This window comes from Oryzias melastigma, linkage group LG11 (assembly GCF_002922805.2).
Source record: "Oryzias melastigma strain HK-1 linkage group LG11, ASM292280v2, whole genome shotgun sequence".
In the NCBI taxonomy this organism is placed as follows: Eukaryota; Metazoa; Chordata; class Actinopteri; order Beloniformes; family Adrianichthyidae; genus Oryzias; species Oryzias melastigma.
Genome location: NC_050522.1, coordinates 1060136 through 1079952, shown reverse-complemented (window position 1 = coordinate 1079952; position 19817 = coordinate 1060136). Strand labels below are relative to the sequence as shown.

Genomic DNA, 19817 nt, shown 5'->3' with positions numbered 1-19817 from the left:
CTTCCAGAAGTGAACATTCTTCTTCCTAACATAACTTTAAGTATTATGTTTAGTGAACTGAGACTCCTGCAGCAGAAAGAGCGAGCAAAATATGGGCATTGACATACATGAACTCTATTGTTACTGCAAACTAATGCAAGCCCCACATGAGAACAAGTTTAATTTCAGGAGACACATTTTTTTTTTAGATGCTTTAGGCCAGATGTGAATTCTTTCCCTAGCCCTAGGGCTTCTCCCTCCCCTTACATTTAGACCTCCAAACAGAGAGTTATGGGAAAATTATAGCAATGTCCGAATTCCCACCCTAATCCCTAACTATTAGAAAACTATGTCAATAAATGTTTATACTGTTCGGAACGCGACCTCAGGTGTGTTTTGGATTTTGGCCTCTTGTGTGATTGAGTTTGACACCCCTGCACTATACAGTGAGTAGTGAAGGAATTGGGACACAGCAAGTGTCTTCCATTTTAGATGGCAGTGATGTCATCAACAGTCGCCAGTCATATTTGTTTTATAAGTAAAATAAAAGTGTTTGTCTCTATTAGCAAAATGTAAGCATAAAACAATCAAATGAGCTTCTTGTTGTGATGACCACACTTTAATTGTCACTTCAGGAGGTAAATCTGGACAATCTAGCAGCAACAGTAACTAGGAAAGCTATGTCTTTTTTTCCCCCAACACCCCCCCAAAAAATACAATCAAACCATGAGATCAGTTTTACAACAGGAAATGTGAAGAATGAAATATCATTCTTGTAACTGCTGCTGTGTGTTCATCAGTGTGTTTTTTTAAAGTGAAGTTGTGCTGTTAAAATCAAAATACTGTAACCAGTCAGAGAAACAGTAAAGGAAACAAGACTTAGTAGTCTTATGACCATCTCTGATACCTGCAGAAACATTTCTTCTAAAAAAATATCTCTGAATGGCCCACAAACTGACATTGACTTGCTTGATTTGAAGCATTTCTGAGCTGCTTTGCAGTGCATACATGGCAGCAGGGATCAGATGAATGAAGTGTCTGGATTCATCTTTCCAGGTTCACCTCAGTTCTCCAAACATTTGGCTGCTTAGATTGAAGTGGCCTCTGGACCCCACAGTGACAGCGGTGGAATTCAATCAAGATTATGCAGGGATTTTTCAGACATCCCATTACTAAGTTTGATGAAACACCTTTACAGGTTTATTAAAAGACTTTTCTATGGTTACCAAAACACTTTTACAATTTTACTGAAACTCTGCTACACGTTTGACCAAAGCACTTTTACATGTTTGACCATAGACTGTATATTTGATGGACATATGAACCCAAACCCCCCCCTTCTTGTTCCAAATAAGAAGTACCTGGAAGTGATGCATTTCCTTTGGCCTTGAGATGAACGAAGAAAAAGTGTCTAGAAAATGATTTTTGTTCCCACGTCTGGGTGCTACTTTTTAAAAGCATTTTTATTTAGATTTTCCACCTCTGGACTTTGGGCTTAAAGTCCTCCACGTGCTCTCCTGCAGCACTTTTGTAATCGTGTTTAAAGTCGGTTTTATTTACGGTGCTAGTGGATTCATTCTGTTGACATGAGCGCTGCAGTTTGGGTCTTATGTAGGCTGCTGATCCAATGAGCGGGTGGTCAATTGAAAAACTGGCAAGACTTAACAGCAATCTGATAAACTGTTTGTAAGGAAAAGACTTGCAAATATATATATATAAAAAAGAAAGAAAGATCTACTTGCATATTGCATGTATAAAAGGAGAAAAAGTACTAGATTTTATGGTCAAGAGATGGAAAATATTTAAAAACTGCATCAAATGGTAGCTTTTTTTGATAGGACATAGGGTGAACTAAGGAGAGGTGCCTTTTCATTCTCACATCGGGGTACTACATTTTAAATGCATTTTTATTTCGACTTTCTAGACTTAGGGTTAAATGTTTTCTGCAAGATACCCAGCAATGGTTTTGTCATAAGCCATAAATGCAAAATAGAAAATAAAAAAAGTAAGAAAGAAAAGGAAATTCAGTTGTGTTCATTTCATTTGTTTTATTAAAATTCAGTTCAACAAAAATAAGTCTCTGTCACAGTCACTTTGGTGACTCACTAAGAAAATGTGGCATTTCACCGACTCTGATCAGCTAATTCACAGAGAAAAACGGAATTGTGCCAGCTCTGATCTCCTGATTCAGAAAGATAAAGAAATTTTGTCGCCTCAGATCAGCTGATTCTCAGAGAAAAGGATTATCGCTAACTTGCAACTTTAGTTTTCTTCCTTTGCTATCTGACCCTAAATAAACCTGTCTGACACTGAATAATTAGTGCGTGTTGCTGAATCATCTTGAGGAAGAACAATGTCATTGATTTTTTTAATTCCTCCTGTTTTTATACCACTTCTGTCTTTGATTAAGATTTAACAAATATTGTTTTCTCCTTCTAGTCCAGAACTGATTAACTAAATGTTGTTCTCTGCACCCTCCTTTCTGTAGGTACAGATCATTGGTGCTCAAAGTGGGGCCAATTTTGGCGTGGCTGCAGAAGCTGCGGAGTGTTTGGTTAAAGCCCCTTACTCGTTTCCCGTTGATTCTTTATGGCAGAGGTCCCCAATCACCAGTCCATGGCCGGTGGTTGGGGAGGTTGAACCAATAGACCAATAGACGTGACATCACACATTGCCGGATGTGTGATGAGTCGCTTCCGGCTTGTATTGATTAGAATGGCTAAGTCGAACTGTCGACTGACCGTTGAACACTGTTTAAAGCATTTTTACATAAATAATAATGAGTAATCTAACCAACTGTAACCCTAATTTGCACAATGTTTATTGTATTAATGTCCAACCTGGTTGTATTGGTTTCCTCCTCTTAAATCGTTCACAAATCAGAGTACAAATGTCAGTCCCGCTTCCTTGCAGTCACAACGCAGCAGCTCAGCTGATTCCCCAAATTCCTCTGGATGATATTAAACAAGTCGTGGAATATTTCTCTCTGACAACCCGATTAAAGTTAGACGAAGGTTACAGGTACTTCATTAAATGCTGATTGTTTAATTATGAAGGTAATTATGATTTTATTCTTCTAATCTATGCTAATGCTTACGCCAGCATTCGACACATGGGTGGGCAAGACAGAAATCGAACCTGCAATATTTCGATCAGGGGTCGACCGGCTCACCGCTGCACCACAGCCCTGTGCAGATACTTCTATAAGCTGACTCAGTGAAGTGTAAACCAAATGGTGATCACATACATGAGCTCTTTCTCTATTTGATCTGAATGCTGATGAAATACATTAAAGTTTGTTTTGATTTTACTAAGAATGAATGAGAAGACACACCATTTTAATTGGTTTAATATTTACAACCCCAAAATGAAGACACTAATAAAGATAGCCCCAATAACAAACATTGACCATGTCAATAGCAGGTATTTCCACCATTTGCTGCAATAACACCTTAACAATAACGTCTCTTGATCCTCACTATACTCATGATGTTGTTCTGAGGCACTAAGAGTACATGTAGTTCTGCAGTTCACTTGAGTCCAAGTCACCGTGGCGACTTTTTAACCCTCTTGTTATTCTGCAGGTTACTTGGCAGTACCACCGTTTCCATGGATTCCACACAAACAGAGCATTTCTCTCTATGATTGGAGACAGTGAGGAGCTTCTTCAATCGATATTTTATTAACCAAGAATGTACGGTTGGATAGTCCATCACTCACAGGAGTGAAGAGCTATCTGAGAAATAAACCTTCAAAATCTGAAGCTAAAGTCTACTTTGTTGGAGGACTTTATGAATGAGAAGACGGGACCTTCTCTCTCACAGTCTTTGAATCCCTCCCAAGCTTCATTCCTTGCATCTACTATCACTGTGATTGTCCTAACCTGTCTTTTTTCCTCTGCAGTGAGCCCAGCTTGCTCTGATGTTCCTGACAGTCGGTTCACCCTGATAGGCTCCACATCCCTTCATCTGGCAGCCTCTGATTCATTTCCTTGGTATCTGCCTTGAACCTTTCAGCACACAGTATCACTCCTCTTGCATCACTCCATCTCTGAAAGTGTTTCCTCAATTCTTGTCGTCGTGGCTAATGGACTCCATGCAGCCCGATGCGGCTTTTATGGTGGCTTTTTCTCATGCCTCCTATAGGTAACATAGGGACGAAACATAAAAGATATGGCATCATTCTGTGAAAACAACCCATCAACACACTCAGCAGAGCCGTCGTCATTTTCCACTGCTTTGGACACCTCTTTAGATGAGTTGAAAGGGTTCCACTGCTGCTTGTTAACATTTCAGAACCACCCCATCAAGCTCAGGACCATCCACTTTATTCATGTGTAATCACTGGAGATGTACAGACTTGATTTGATTTATTGACATTGCTGTGTTTCATAAAAGCACAACCATACAATATACATGCAATATGTAGTCCATATAGCTGCACAAATTTAAACTTCCCAAAATGAACACAGATCACACATGATCGGAATATATATATATATATATACTGTATATATATATATATATATATATATATATATATATATATATATATATATACATATATATATAATCTACTATATATTATATCTTATATACATAATATATTATATATATATTTATATATTATATATTTATATATATTGTATAATATATATATTTATATATACACATTTCATTGATTCACCTGATCAGCCAGTATACAACTTGAATAACTTACATTGAAGTAATATCGTGAAGAGAATTTTTTTCAAGATGTTAAAAAAGTTATTAGACCAACAATGATGGTACGGATCACGTGCACAAGCCGTGTGTAAACCATTTGCGCGCTGGCAGGGACTCGCGCAGTGCGCACACCTCTCTAATGACTGGAGAATGACAGCATCCTTGACACCAAACCAATGGTGCCGCACAATTCAGATGCGCACACTTGCGAGTGTGGCTCAGTGGGGGTTGCGCGCACACCCGTGTAAACAAAGATCCCCACTAATTGTCATTGATTCACCACAGTCTCTGCTGGTATACATTTATATATGACGCAAATATATATATATATGAGATAAATACAAACATACATATATATTTATGACATATATATGCATTTATATATGACATAAATATATATACATACATATATATGAGATAAATACATACATACATACATACATACATACATACATACATACATACATACATACATATATATATATATATATATATATACTTTAATATATGACATAAATAAATATACATACATACTGTATATATTTGACATATATACACATACATATATATACATACATACATATATATGATATATGAATACATACATACATATATATAGATAGATTTTAAATATGTGTTCTGAAGATACAGTGGCAGCAACCAGTGCTTGGCATGATTTTAAGGAGTGACATCATGAAGCTTGCTCCTCCTTCTGCTCCTCTGTTTCTCCTGACTTCTGTTACACCCAAACATGAAAAAAAGAAACGGTGACTCAGAGGATTTAGGTTGCAACCATCCTTTTCATGAGTGTTTTCACAAAAAAACCAAAGAACATTTTCTTGAGGCAAAAAAGAATAGCAGTGTAAGATCCCAAGAGGCAGCCCACAGACGTCACAATGCTCCTTCCACACAACCCCACCAAAGTAGGAAAAAAACAACTTCAAAGGTATTTTGTTGATTACTTTATTAAATCTGCTATATTCCCTTGAAAAAATAATACATAAATTACAAAAAATATCAGAATAACAGATACTCTGTAGTCAGATGTTCTTTGCCTGAATAATTTAGAACATATAAAGTCTATGCACTGTTCTGATGTGCATTTCCATCCTGACTGGATGGTGGAAAGAGCTCAGCTGCTCCATCAATAATGAACCTGCATCACAGAAGAATGGGAAAAAAAATCTATGGATGGTTCAGCCATTTGGTGCATTTAAGACACTGACATTTAGAAACCCCAACAGATCAATAATTATACAAGAATGTGACAGCATTTTTAAACGATCTAAGTTCCTGATTGGACGGAGAAGTTCACTGCTGCTCATTTTCCATCAGAATCTGCAGGACTGAAAATCACGACGAAGGTGCAACATGAACGCCGCGTCAGAAGGAGCTGACATGTTAGTTCAGATCCCTCATTAATCACCCTTCCAAAAATACGTTTGACTTCAGCAGAGAAAATAACAGAGCGGAATCGGGTCACACCAACACCCAATGAGGCGCAGACGCTTTAAATAATGCCAAGTGAAGAGCAATTCAGCGGTGAAATCAAAGCTACAGCCGTTGGTTCAACAGAGAGACTTGAGAAGACAGAATGTGACAGCTAAAGAGGAGATTATCCCACTTTTAGTTGGAATTCAAGACAAGGATAGCATTTCTAAAGAGTCTCTGATGCAGCAGATCAGTTATTCCTGCTACTTATGTTTTATTCACCACCATAACCCTGTCAGATTAGTACCAATTTATCCACAACACTTAGCTATCTGTAACCACACTTCAGTACTTTATGTCCAAGTATTTCAATAATTTACCTTTAGATACTGCTTTTATGTTTTTTTCTAATCATCTGCACTCATTAGCATTGCATAAAGAATCTTGAACCCGATCATCTCAAGCAACAACATAGACGGCACTCCTCTTATAGCTGAATCCATCACTATGAGACAGAATCAGCCCCTTATTACCCCTAATTGGCTTCAGCTTTATTCATATCTTATGTTCAGTGAAACTTCTGAGACTCAGATCCAGAACCAGGGAGGAAATCCACAGATAAGACAATTCAAGATTTCTAGAGGTGGCCTATCGCCCCATTAGCAGCTCAAACAGGAAGTATAAAACTACAAGATGAAAAACAAAAACATGAACAGACGTTTCTAAGGGGAAGTTCTCACAGCTGCCAGCCAGTCTTAGACCACTCATAGACGACACACTTCTTATACATACACAGAAAAATGGATCCTTGGCTAAGAGAACACTAATTTAAGGAGGAGAAACTGTTGAAAGATCAGTAACTGCTTTTCTTGAGATGGTTGAAATATTAAAAACACATTTCAGCAGTTTAACCCTTTAACACTGGTGCTCCAGTGTTTGTTTATGTTCTTTGATTTACTGTAACTTTTCAACTCTTAACACGATCAACATAATTCCAGGCGAGCCACTTTTCTCCTTCAGAATCTGCAGGAATTATGTTGATTGTGTTAACAGTTGAAAAGTTAAAGATATTGTGTTTAAGCTTCACCGGCGACACCTCATCCAGGGTTCACACCACATGCGGTAGCGCTGAGAACTGAGTGCGCGTGGAATCCGCTTCACACCAGACACGTAGTTTTTTGCGACGGTCAATAGGCGCTTCTGCTCAGCTGTGGTTATTTACAGCTTGAACAATTCCTTTCGTCCATCTTGACTTGTTGCCCTCTGCTCTCTGTTTCGTTGATTGTGTTTTTAAACACCCAAAAACACACTCCCCGCTGCGAAGTCAGCCCACTGCGTTAATCTGTCTCGAGACCCCTCCGGTTCGTCACAAGAACTCAGACAACTCAAGATGCTTGTTTGACATGTTTGCTTCCAAGGCGAATTCTTCCCTTCTTCCTCCGAATGGAGAGTTATGAAAAAACAGTGTCTCATATTTCTGACGTCACTTTCGTTTGATGATTTCACCAATAATTGCCAGTCTGCTAGCTTTAGCGTGGAGATTCTAGCGTTCATTATTGACGTGGATCACTCGTGCAAAAAACAGACCAGACACGAAACGATTGCTGCACTGCTCGAAGAGCCACGGAGGTGTGTGGTGTGAACTACACCATAGGTTAAGAAGGGCGCGGAATGGAAGCGGCCTCCGTTCTGCGCTGCTTCCTCGTGAGGTGTGAACCAGGCGTCAGGTGTTAAAGGGTTAAGTGCTTCTATTTCAAACATTTCTGATTTCTCTACTTCTTGTCAGGTATAGAAAAAGCTGACTGTCGTCTGAAATGAAGAAGTTGAACTTCAAACATTGAGACGCTGCTGTTTTCAAACAAATTTCATACCAGAGATGATCAGCCACCCCCTGTAAAAGTTTTCATCAAACAAACTGCAGTCAGAAGTTGGAGTAAGGGGGCGTCGATGTTCTGAACTCTCACTGGGATTAGGTCCAGTTCTGATTTTAGTGTTGTGGAAATGTTTCTTCTTCCACTGAACAGATTACCCCCCAGTGGGATGTGCGAGGCGGCAGGACGCCTGCTGCACTCCTTTAAGGCAGGAGACTGCAATGACGTCCTCCACACAAAGCTTCTTCTTAAAGCCCCCCAAGGCAGGTCTTAATTGTGATATCTCCACCCCCACCCCCTCTCTGTTTTCTCCCGCTTCCTCCTCCCTTCAGCTATTAGGAATTGGATTTGGAGCAGAACGATCCATTTAGTCTCTCTCCTCCATCGCCGTCCCTCTCTCTGCCTCAACACCTCCTCTGAAGGTTTCTCTCATCAAAGCTCAGGAATTAATCTGTCTATTTTTACCTGAAGGAAGGAAAGCAGCGGATGAGGTAATGCTTTCCTGTCCATCAGGAGGGCAGCGGCGCATGGGCTCTCCGCTGTGCTTAGCATGGGGAGTCAGCACCACCATCTGGGCTGCAAACAGAGGAGCTGCAGGGAAAGCCTCAAAAATGCCTCCTGCATGACTAAAAAAGGAATAAAGAAATGACAAGGAATGATGGAACAAAAAATGCATTAACGGCAAAGTTTTGAGTTGATTGAAATGGGTACATTGTGGGTTTGAAACAATAGTAGACACATCTGAAAAGGCTTTTGAGAACAAAGCGCCACCTAGTGGATCAAGGTAGGAGGTGATAGCAAAACCAGGAGGGTTTTATGGTAAAAAAAAAAAAAAAAAAAAAAAAAGTCTTGTTTTGATGTACAGGAGGATGGATCGAACACTTAAAAAGATCATCAACCTTTTTGTGATTTTAACCAAATATCACACCTCAAATAATCAACAAGTCAGTATTTGGAAAAAAAACACATCATGGTTTATGTGTCTGTCTTCAAATGGCATTTTTCTGAAAAACAGCAACTTTTTTTAGTCACAGCTTCTGTCCCACAGCTTCACCCAAAGATGGAGTTCTTTTCCTCCATCGTCCACTCTCAGCATCACCCCCAGATGCTGAACAAAGGCGTCAAACTGGCCCTGAAGTTATAGGAGAAGGTGTCTGATCCCCTCAGAGACTGTTCATTTTTGAATACTTTGATAAACTTTAAAGATGGTAGTGCTGATAGCTAAAAATGCTAAAGTTGATAGCTGAAATAACTGAAGCTAATAGCTGAAAAAGCTAAAGCTGATAGCTAGCTAACATATTTTGCAAAATACCAGATTAGCCTAAAAAAACTGAAACCAATTCTAAATTAGCCAAATAGTTAGCATGTAGCTGAAATATTAGCTAAATGCTAAATTAGCCTAAAAAAAACTGGTAAAAGGTGTAATTTTGCCAAAACAGCTAGGATGTGACTAAATATTAGCTAAACTCCCAAATAGTCTAGAAATCTTTAGTAACTGCTAAAACTGTAAAAAAAAAAATAGCATAAAAAGAGCTGAATATTTAATAGCTTAATGAGCTGAAAAGCTTTGGACTTCCAAAAAAAATGTACGTAAGAAAAATAATAATAATAAATAAATAAATAAAAAGTGAATCACTATTAAACCAATAAATATTCTCTCTTCTGCCGTCATAGTTCAGACTACAGAAGGGTGGAATAAAAAGTCACGTTCTCTGAGGTTCTTGATCAGCGTTTCTGATAGTGTGTGGGGGAGCCGGGCCAAATGTAGAGAGCGGGTCTGATGCGGCCCACGGGCCGTAGTTTGGGGACCCTGATTTAAATGAACTAACGCACACAGTTGGGGCACCGAGACACTATTTTTCCATAACCCTCCATTAGAGGGCTAGATGTAGGAGTATAGGGAGAAGGCAAGCATTTGGACTGGGCTGTTATCTATTATCACTATGTGTGAGTGTGATCCTGTGACTATCTAGCAAACTCTCCAGGGTGTACCCTGCCTTCAACCAACAGTAGTTGGGATAGGCTCTAGCAACCCTATGACCCTGAAAAGTTACTCTGTGGATTCAGAAAATGGATGGATGGGTTTTAAGGCTGTAAAACTCCTCACTGCACATATTTCTCAGACAGACATGAACATTTTCACTTCTTTCTCGCTTGTTTAAACTATTTGACGTCAAACCTACAGAGAAAAATAAGTCCACAAAACGCAATGAAACGTTTTAGAAAAGGAATAATCCAAAACTGTGCTGGAAAAGAACCTGTGAAATTGGGCACAGAAAGTGTTCAGACGCTCATCCATTGAGAACCTCATCTTTGGCCTTGTAGCTGAAAAGTCTTTACCCGCCCTTAGTTCCAGCCACAGACTCCTAGGGTCAGCCTGCTTCACATACCGACGCTTTGCCACTCTCACTGCCTTGCAGACTCTGTGGGATGCAGCCTTGTACTACTCGTCCATGTTCCCCGTGGAGAGCCTGGTGTTTTATGCAGCTGTGTATGGATGGACTCGTCAATCCACAGCTTTTGGTTGGGAAATATTCTTCTGGAAGCTTTGGGGATGGTAGTTCCAACAGTTTTTCGATAAATCCTACAACAGCTTCCATAAACACGCTGACATCATCTCCTGGAACACTCCAGTCCGCAGTCGAGGCTTTTCCTCCATTCCGGTCACTGCGGCTGATGCCAGTAGAGAGGGTCTCCTTGCGCCCAGAGGGCGTTATCCACCTTTTTCCTAGGCTTTGGGACTGAAATAAACCAGACTTGTGTCGGTTATTAACACAGTGTCGTCTCCCTCATTTTTGTTTCAACCTGTATTTGAATAAGTTGTAACAGCGTCTTTCAGAGAGGAAAGAAAACTCTTACAGCATGTAAACTCTGCTGCTCCACTCCTTTCCTTTATGCCATAACAGCAGCACTTTGGAAAAGAAAAGTCAACTTTTTTCAGAAGTCCACATCGACAAAACTATACAGATGTTTAGAATCAGACTTTTAAGCTTTTTTACAAACATGTTCAAAGCTTTTGTCATCCAGCTAAAGCAACACTCTCCAAAATGCAACATATAAATTAAAATATAATGCGTATTAGCTCCTACCAATAAAGATTTTTACATTTTCCAGCTTGGAAGTACAAGCTATATGCAGTTTTACCAGCAGAGGGCGACATTTAATAAAACAAACAGAAAACTCTCCAGACTTCAGAATGCAGAAACAAACCTGACCTTTAAAGAAAAGTCAGAGAATCAAGTTTTCATAAAGTTTAAAAGAAAGTGAGTTTGTTTAAAATCCCTTTATCCCTTTTTAGATTTCTAGAGTTATGCTTTACATCCTTTTAGTATTTATTTATTCATTCATTTATTTTTTCTTTCATGGTGTGGCGATATGTCGATGTGTGTTTGTTTTTGTGCGTGTGTGTGGAAGGGTGGGGCTTGCGGGTATTATCTTTTGCTTTTAAAATGCTATATATTTTTTTTATGTTAAGCACTTTGAATGAAATTCATTTTTTTTAAAAAGTGCTATACAAATAAAGTTTGATTTGATTTGATTTGATCATGGAACATGTACTTTTTTGGGCTTTTAAGTCTATTAAAATATGAATTCCTCATGAAAAACAACCCCAAAGCGGTATTTTGATCCATTCATCATCTCTGAGTATTCCTCTATAAGCACCAGCATCTCCCAATCACATTGTGATGTCACAACGTAGATTTTGTGATAACAAGAACCGCCCCCAGGCTAACACACACCCACTTTCTCCGTGGAGCTAGCGGTGATTAGCAAAACGTTTTAATTTTATGTGCACAATATGTACATCTACCATTGCAAAAAATTAGACGTGATGCTGCAGAAGCCAGATCAAGGATAAAATCATGAAATAGGCAGCACCCACAGCGAGCGAAAGGCGGAGCTTCAGAGATTGAGGCATTATACTTCCAGGTAGGAAAAGAGAAAAACTCATATTTCATTTAAAAAAATCACTATTTAGTGTGTCGAAGATAACCTATGATGATATATATCGATATAGTTTACTCTAAAAGGTTTAAGAATAGCAGCATATGGGCCTTTACACAAGACTTAAACACAAACATTCAAGTTGTGAGTCACAGTAAAACAACATAGCACACTATTCTTATTTTTAGCTCTCAAACAGAAAGGATTAGGACAAAACTTCAATTCAACTCAACACACTTAATAACACATATATGCAGTTTATCAATAAGTGATTACATTTTGTCTACAGCAGAGGTGTCAAACTCAATCGCACAGGGGGCCAAAATCTAAAGCACAACTTAAGTTGTGGGCCGAAACAGGGTAAACATTTATTGAACACTCTAAAACTACATTTTTAAAACTTTAAAACTGTAACTTTTTAACATAATAATGAACTAGATATATAGCATTACCTGTGATAATGTTAGTGCGAATGTGGCCGCTAAAGATGCTAGTGCTGATACCTGAAGATGCTGAAATTGATTTAACTTAGCCTAAAAAAGCATTACAAAAAAAAAAACTTAGGTTAGCCAAAAGCACTAGCATGTGGCTGAAATATTAGATAAACTCCAAAACAGTTCAAAAATCTAGTAGAATGCCAATTTCTAAATATTTAAAAACATAACCTTCTAACAAAATTATGTATAATATTCCAGAATAAATCAACCTAAACCTTAAATAATCTACAATATTTTACTCTCTATAAAAATATATTTTGTCAAATTATACAAGTTAGAAATAAGAACAAGATAACATCGGGTCATTAATAACAATAAAATAAAATGATTTGGAGGGCCGGATAGAATTACCCTGAGGGCCGGATTCGGCCCCCGGCCCTTGACTTTGACATGTGGTCTAAACTGATGTTCAAATATACAATTAAATTATTAATGGAATCACAGAGATTATAATGAAGGTCTTGTCTGCCTTCTGTTTCTGTAAATCCTTCGTATGAGTTATCCAGTTTCCCTTATCAAGAAATACAGTTTAGGAAGTAACGGACTTGCTGTCTTTAGGTCACATTAGGATCCTTGATCATCCAAAGTGAGCGTCTTGATAAGATGTCTAAAGAGGATTTTTTTATTGCCTCAGAAGATTTGAGTTTTGGAAGGTTTTCCTGATTTGTTCACTTCTAATTACTCAGTTTGAGAAATGAAATAAATCAGGAGTCATATGTGTTTTTAATCATCTTATGGAGAACATAAAATAATCTGATGAATCCACTTTAAAGCATTCCTATTTACTTTGACAGTCAAATATTTTCAAACTAAATGTTTTTTTGTTAGAAAAATAACAAATACTGTCTTTAAAATTGTCTTCATTTTGTTGCATAGCATGTTTATTGTTACTTGTTTGTCAAGTTCAGGCAGCAAAAAATATTCACTCATCCCCAAAAAAGTGAAGCTTGTTCTCTTTAAAGGCTCCATGGTTGAACATAAAGGTGATCCAAACGTGAAATGCTGAGTGTGTTCAGGGTGACTGAGTCTCGGTGAACTAAAGTCGGTGTTTGACCTGGAGTTTCCTTTCACAGTGATCTGTCCTCTTCCTGTCATGACCTTTACGTTTGTAAATCACATCCATCTGGGTAAACTAACTTTTTGGAACCTCTTAACATCTCTACTTAAAACCAACTGTCTGTTTCCAGGAAAACCCTTCCTGACCAATGTCAGACATGGAGCTGACAGGAAGAGTCCTAGACAGCTTTTTAAGATGAGCACATGCTGCCAGCTACATGAGCGCACCTTTATATCCACAGTCAGTTTGGTTCTGTGTCTGTCAGCAGGACAATAATCACAGATTAAACACAAATATATTAAAAAGAGGTTGTCTTTACGGGGCTGAAACACACACAAGTTTTGAAAATCTAAATTCCTACAGTGAACCAGAGTGGGATTTGGCTCCCTCTTGTGGACGGACACTGGAATACCAGCAGCTCTTCTCAGTTTAAGCTTCCAGTGAAAAAATGAAGAGATAATGAACAGATTTTCTTCTAACCTATTTTAGTTTCACAGGTATGGTGAAAAACATGTTCTGTGATCAAAGAGAAGGTGTTGCTATGCTCTAAACACACAAAGCCCCAAAATAACTCCCAAGGGTTTCTGGGAATTCAATTGAAAACAGTTAACATTTATCAAAACAGACAGGTCATGAAATGCTTTCACAGATATTCTCTTCAATCAGAGCAACTCTCACTGTTTTCCTATTTGAAATCTCCAAAACTTTAAATTAAATTACTTTGGTCATATGCAGTGGTTGTGAGATATTTGGGTTCAGAAATGTCCTCTACAGAAGACAAAGATGCATTGCAGGTAGTCAGGAGGAAAGTTAGGACAGGAAATAAGCTAAAGTATGTTAATCTCAGTTTTCATACAGATCCATCCATCCTTTTGGGGTCACGGGGTTGCTGGAGCCTATCCATTTGCAAGTTAGAATCACTAATGAACATCTGAAGCATGTTTTTGGACTGTGGGAGGAAGCCAGACGATGCACAAAGAGAACATGCAAACTACACACAAAAAGCTGGGATTTGACTTCTCAAGATTGAAGGTTCTCCAGAAAAATAAAAAGTAAAAATCAACGATATAGAAGAACACGGGACAAGCTACAGTTTTCCCATTGCAGCTGTTTATTGTGTCAGTAGAGGCTTAACCCTGTCTCTGTTTGTGTCTGGGGTTGGTCTTACAGTACACAAACAGACGCCCCCTCCTCCGAACGAAGAAACAGTCTTTACAGCGTCGCTTCAGGGCAGACTTGGTTTTCATCCCTGCTGTCTGCTGGATGCAGAGGAGATGCTGACACCGTCCCAGCAGAGAGGGTGCGGCCTGAGCTGGGGGGCCACAGGGGGCGAGCTGCGGGGGGCTGAGGGTCAGGGGTCTGCTGAGACATCTGGAGGCAGCGAATGAGAAGTTCCTGAAGAACGTCACGTGGGTCAATTGTCGAGCCAGGGAAGACGCCAGGTGTTTCAGCAAGAGGGGGGCCATGGTCTGTGACAAGAGAAGCGTCAATTAGTAACTAAACACTTAAAGATACGAAGGCGTTAAAGTCAAGTCTCCGCGTGACATCGAGGAGGCTACACCAAGATGACCTGTGAGCGCGAGACTCCGACATTAACCCGCCAGACAAACGCCAAACATCACACAACATGTACCAGAGTCAACACAAACCTTTAAGGAATCTCCACGAGCTTTAAAAGAGGGGCGACACCCCCCGAAAGATTCTCTGTTCAAATCCAAAAGACAGCAAAGGTGCGAGGAACTGCTTCCGGTGTGAAAGGGCAACGTTAAGTTTGTCCCTCGGCTCTTGCCTTATGCATTTTCTGATTTTCATTTTGTGTTTAAAAATAAAAAATATATATAAATAATGTTTAAAACGCGATTTTATGTTTTTAAGTTAACTTTTAACCATTTGCAATGAATATTCAGTCAATGTTTGTATCGGTGGCTCTGTCAGCCTGACAGGCAAAACTCGGGGGTAAATTTCCCCCTTCCTCCCACTGCAGGTCACTGCTGGAAACATGGCGGCCGCTCTGGGCAGACTGTTGTCCTTCAGTAAAAATGCAAAGGTGTTCGTGTCACCCTTGAGGTCGACTGTTACACCTGTTCACCGTTATAGTGTGGAGGTTTCCAGCACCGGAGAACCTATCACTCACACCGGACAGGTGGGGCTTCAGACCGGACATTTTTCGTGGATAATGGCTAGTTGTTTGTTAGCTAACCTAGCTTAAAAATACAACAGCAAAGTCTTCACCAAGCTAATTGTTAGAAATAACAAAAATGCTAGCTAACCTAAAAAAAATAGCTTCTGATTGTGTAGTTCATAAATGTGTTTGTTAAATGTTATATTTTTTTAAATTAAATGTAACTAAAGATGTCAGTCGGTTGGCTTCAACATATTCCTGTGTTTGTTTGCTGAATATTTTCCGTATTTTCTCCTCAGGTGTTTGATCCAAACGATCCCAGGAGAGCTAGGTTCGTTGGCAGACAGAAGGAGGTGAGAAGAAGCAGCTAAAACGCATTTGACACCCCAGGTTTCTGCTGGATCAGGCGGAAAGCTTCTGAATCCTCTGCTTTTCCCCCTTCAACCCTTTGGGGAATGTCATGAATGTCACGAGGAAACCGGAAGCTGTGTCCTTCCAAACTGGAACCTCCAGAAAATGATTTTGCACCAAAACATGTTTGATATGCAGCTCTTTTTTTCTTATTTACATCGGGTTCTTTCAGAGATAACTAAACTTTTATTTAGGGTGTATTCAGACTGGACACTTGGTTCACTAAAAATGAATCAGAGTTATTTTCCCCTGATATTCCAGAACTAAGTTTCAGTCTGAATACATTCAAGCGGACCCTGGTCCAGGACGAGGGACCACTCTTTGACCCATCTTTTCGAGATGGTCTTGGTCAATTTTCAATAGTACTGAGCTTCGGTTCGCTCCCAGTTTCCTCAGTCTGCATGCGATGCATGCTTGGATGGACTCTATGCACAGAGCCGTGTGACGTTTTTCCAGTTTAAAATAAGACCGGATGTTTACTTACGGTTGTGGCTATCTGTATTTATCGACTCAACAAATCTCTGCGTTCTAGATGTACGAGACGTTTTAGGAAAGGGAATCACGTCAGACTGCTTCTATCTGACACTGAACATTACATTTACACAAATTTAGAAAACTCTACTGTGGAGTAATTGAAACACAACTAACAGGTCATAAAGATAAAGACAGTGATAACTTATAGTGACTCTTGGTAGCTCCAAAAGACATCTTTTAAAGTCCAAATACTCCACCATTTCCACGTAAACAATAGTCCACTGCCCCAATCAGTAGCCGTACATTACCGGATGTAAACAGACTAGCCGAGCAACAGTGAGACACAGCAACTCATTAAAATGTGGTTGGATGAATGCAGGCTCATTTAAGCAACTTTTAACAGGATACACATTGCTTCTTACGCTGGATTCCCGACATTCTAGATGTCATAAACACTTATCAGTGTACCTTCTTAGTTGTCTCCTCAGTAGCCATCTTGCAGCATGCCGCCACCGTACCGAAGTAACAGGAAAAAGTTGATAGATGTTTAAAATTGATCAGCAGAATATAAAGTTTGAATAAGTGAAGTATCCTAACAAGAATTGCAAAGCCCAGGACTTCCATTACTCCCTCTCGATGGTCTGCCCTTGTAATTCCTGGCCAATGAGTGACGAGATCTTTAGTCATGTGGTTTTGTTTAAAAGCTTTGGTTCAAAACATAAATGTCCTGTTGATGGGAGTCTGAATACAGACCAAATTCAAGGTTCAGGACTCGATCCGGACCAACAAACTGTAATTTACAGAATTGATTTGAGGCTGGTCAGCATGACTAAAAGAATGTCTGGGTCTGCAACCCGAGGCTCTGGATCCACATGCAGCTTTTTTTTTATTACTTTTGTTTTAGTTTATTCAGTTTTTGTCTAGATTCTTAACATATCAGACAACTGAAAAATTATGGTAAAAGATTTAAATGAGTAATTTACTATTTTAATTTTTGTATTTATATTTTTTATTCTACATTAATGTTGTCATATTTATAATCAATAGCAGATTGAGAAAAAGGTTTAAGGGTCACTAATAACAGAAAATGGCATGTTTGACTGTCTATTACATTTTTACACAGCATAACTTTTTTATTAGTGAAGATGTTGAAAGACATCTTTATTTTGATATTATTTTATAATATTATTACATTTATTCTACTTATTGTTTTTGTGTTTTCAAAGGTGAATAAGAACTTTGCCATCAAGCTGGTGGCAGAAGAGCCGGTGTCAGAAGTAGGACACAGAGTGGTGTCCTGTGATGGAGGTGGAGGAGCTCTCGGACACCCCAAAGTCTACATCAACCTGGTATGAAGGAGGGTTTGAGGAGCTCCCAGCATGTAGACGCGATGCAGTGCTTTGCACAAGAATCCATGACAACTTTTGCTTCCATAAATTACTCATGGTCAATAAAAGGTGTTTTTTTTCTATGCAAAAATGTATTGGAAAAACATTTATTGGCAGAGTGAAAACATATTTCTGTAGGTGTAAATTTAGCATTAAAGTTATGCAGATATCAGGCCTGAATACTTCTTTCCAAGTCCAGCCACAAAGCCTCTAAGGCTGGGTTCTGCAACCTCTCCATCGTGGCTCTTTGGGGAAAGAAAAGCAAAATAAGAGGCCCTAACTTTTAAAAATTACTTAGTTAATATTGATTTAATTTGAGATTATTTAGGGTTATGACTGAGGTGCTTCCTGCTGACATTAAACCAACTCAAAGGCACATATGTGCTCTACTATTACTCTACTATTTTGCACAGATTTGAAATACTATTAAAACTTTTATCTGATTGCTCTTTTTGAGTGTTTAAAGCACATATTTTGAGCTGCACAACAATGTTTGTTGACTTTACAGAAAGGAGTTGCAAAGAAAATACATGTTTATACGTTTCAACTATTTCTAAGAATCATGAAGCAATAGTAGGTTAACAGCAGTAGTAAGTCGGGTAAAAGGATGACCGCCTGCCTTAGTAGATCAAAGAAACACCAAGAGAAATGGCATTGGGTGGGACGATCCTATGTGGAACAGGAAGTCTTTTATTTTGAAAGGAAGTCATAATATCTTCTGTAAAAAAAGTAAAAAAAAAAAGCTTTTTCTTTGTAAATTTGGGAGGTTGTGACTCCTTCAAAGTAGTCACAAGGTTCTTGGTGGATTCTAGTCTCCTACTTGCACAGTCACTCAGTGTGAGGGTGGCCTGATCTAGGTAGAATCTAGGTAGAATCACACGTGTCCTTTTACTTTTACTTTTTGACGATTAAGTTCACTGAACTCTGAGGGATGTTGAATGCCTTGTAAATTCTTATGCATCCTCTTAATTGTGTTTTTAAACAATCCTCTCCCTGAATTGCTTGGAGGATTCCTCTTTCTTCATGGTGTGACGGTAGCCAGAACATTTTTTCTAGTAAAATTTAGTGTGAAAAAATAAGTTTTATTGTCTATGAGTGATTTATGAAGGCCAGAAAAGGGTGAAACATCAAAGAGGGTGAATACTTTTGCAAGGCACAAACGTATGATGTGTTTACTAAACTATTGATGAGTTGTTTGATTCCATCTGCTGATGAAAGATCATAAGATTGATGGAAGTGATGTAACTAAGCAACAATCATCTCTGTGTTCCTGCAGGATAAAGACACAAAAGTGGGTACATGTGGATACTGTGGACTCCAGTTCAAGCAGAAGCACTGATTCATCTCCTGTCTATGCTCCTCTGTACTTATAGCCATATTGGTTAATAAATCGTCTGTGTTCTGTCTGTGAAGGAGTTCTCTTGTATTTCTTTAAAGTCAGCTAGAAAATAAAAAAAATACTTTTTTTTTTTTTTTATAGAAAAAAAGGATAGTTATAAATTCTAGGGGTGTTGGAAATATACCGATAACTCGTAAGGATAGTTATAAATTCTAGGGGTGTTGGAAATATACCGATAACTCGTATCGATTTAAAATACTGCAAAGGTCATTATTTATAAGAACACATGTAGCTCAGTCTTACTTTTGTTTTCCACTCAAATATTTCCTAAATGACCAAAAATAAAACCACCATTAATTGATGGTGCAAAAGCAACTTGTTTATGAGATGGAGTTGCAGCTCTAATGTCTTAACAATTAAATAATGTGTATTTTACTATTTTACTTTAGTGGAAAATGCATTGATATTCAGATAATTCTTAATTTAGATCTTAAGAAATAGTGAAATATCGACTGGTATTATCTTGGGACATATTGGGCCACATGACGTGTATCATAATATGAATTGTGTTGCCAGACT

General features: G+C 38.7%; 1 protein-coding gene across 1 annotated transcript; it reads left to right on the top strand.

Moving 5' to 3' along the window:
• The first annotated feature begins 15003 nt into the window (after positions 1–15003).
• Positions 15004–19311, top strand: ndufs6 (NADH:ubiquinone oxidoreductase subunit S6). Its single transcript, XM_024257944.2, has 5 exons — positions 15004–15234; positions 15489–15647; positions 15926–15979; positions 17738–17860; positions 19176–19311. The coding sequence occupies exons 2-5, from the start codon at positions 15504–15506 to the stop codon at positions 19236–19238; spliced, it is 384 nt and encodes a 127-aa protein (XP_024113712.1). The 5' UTR covers positions 15004–15234; positions 15489–15503; the 3' UTR covers positions 19239–19311.
• Positions 19312–19817: the final 506 nt, after the last annotated feature.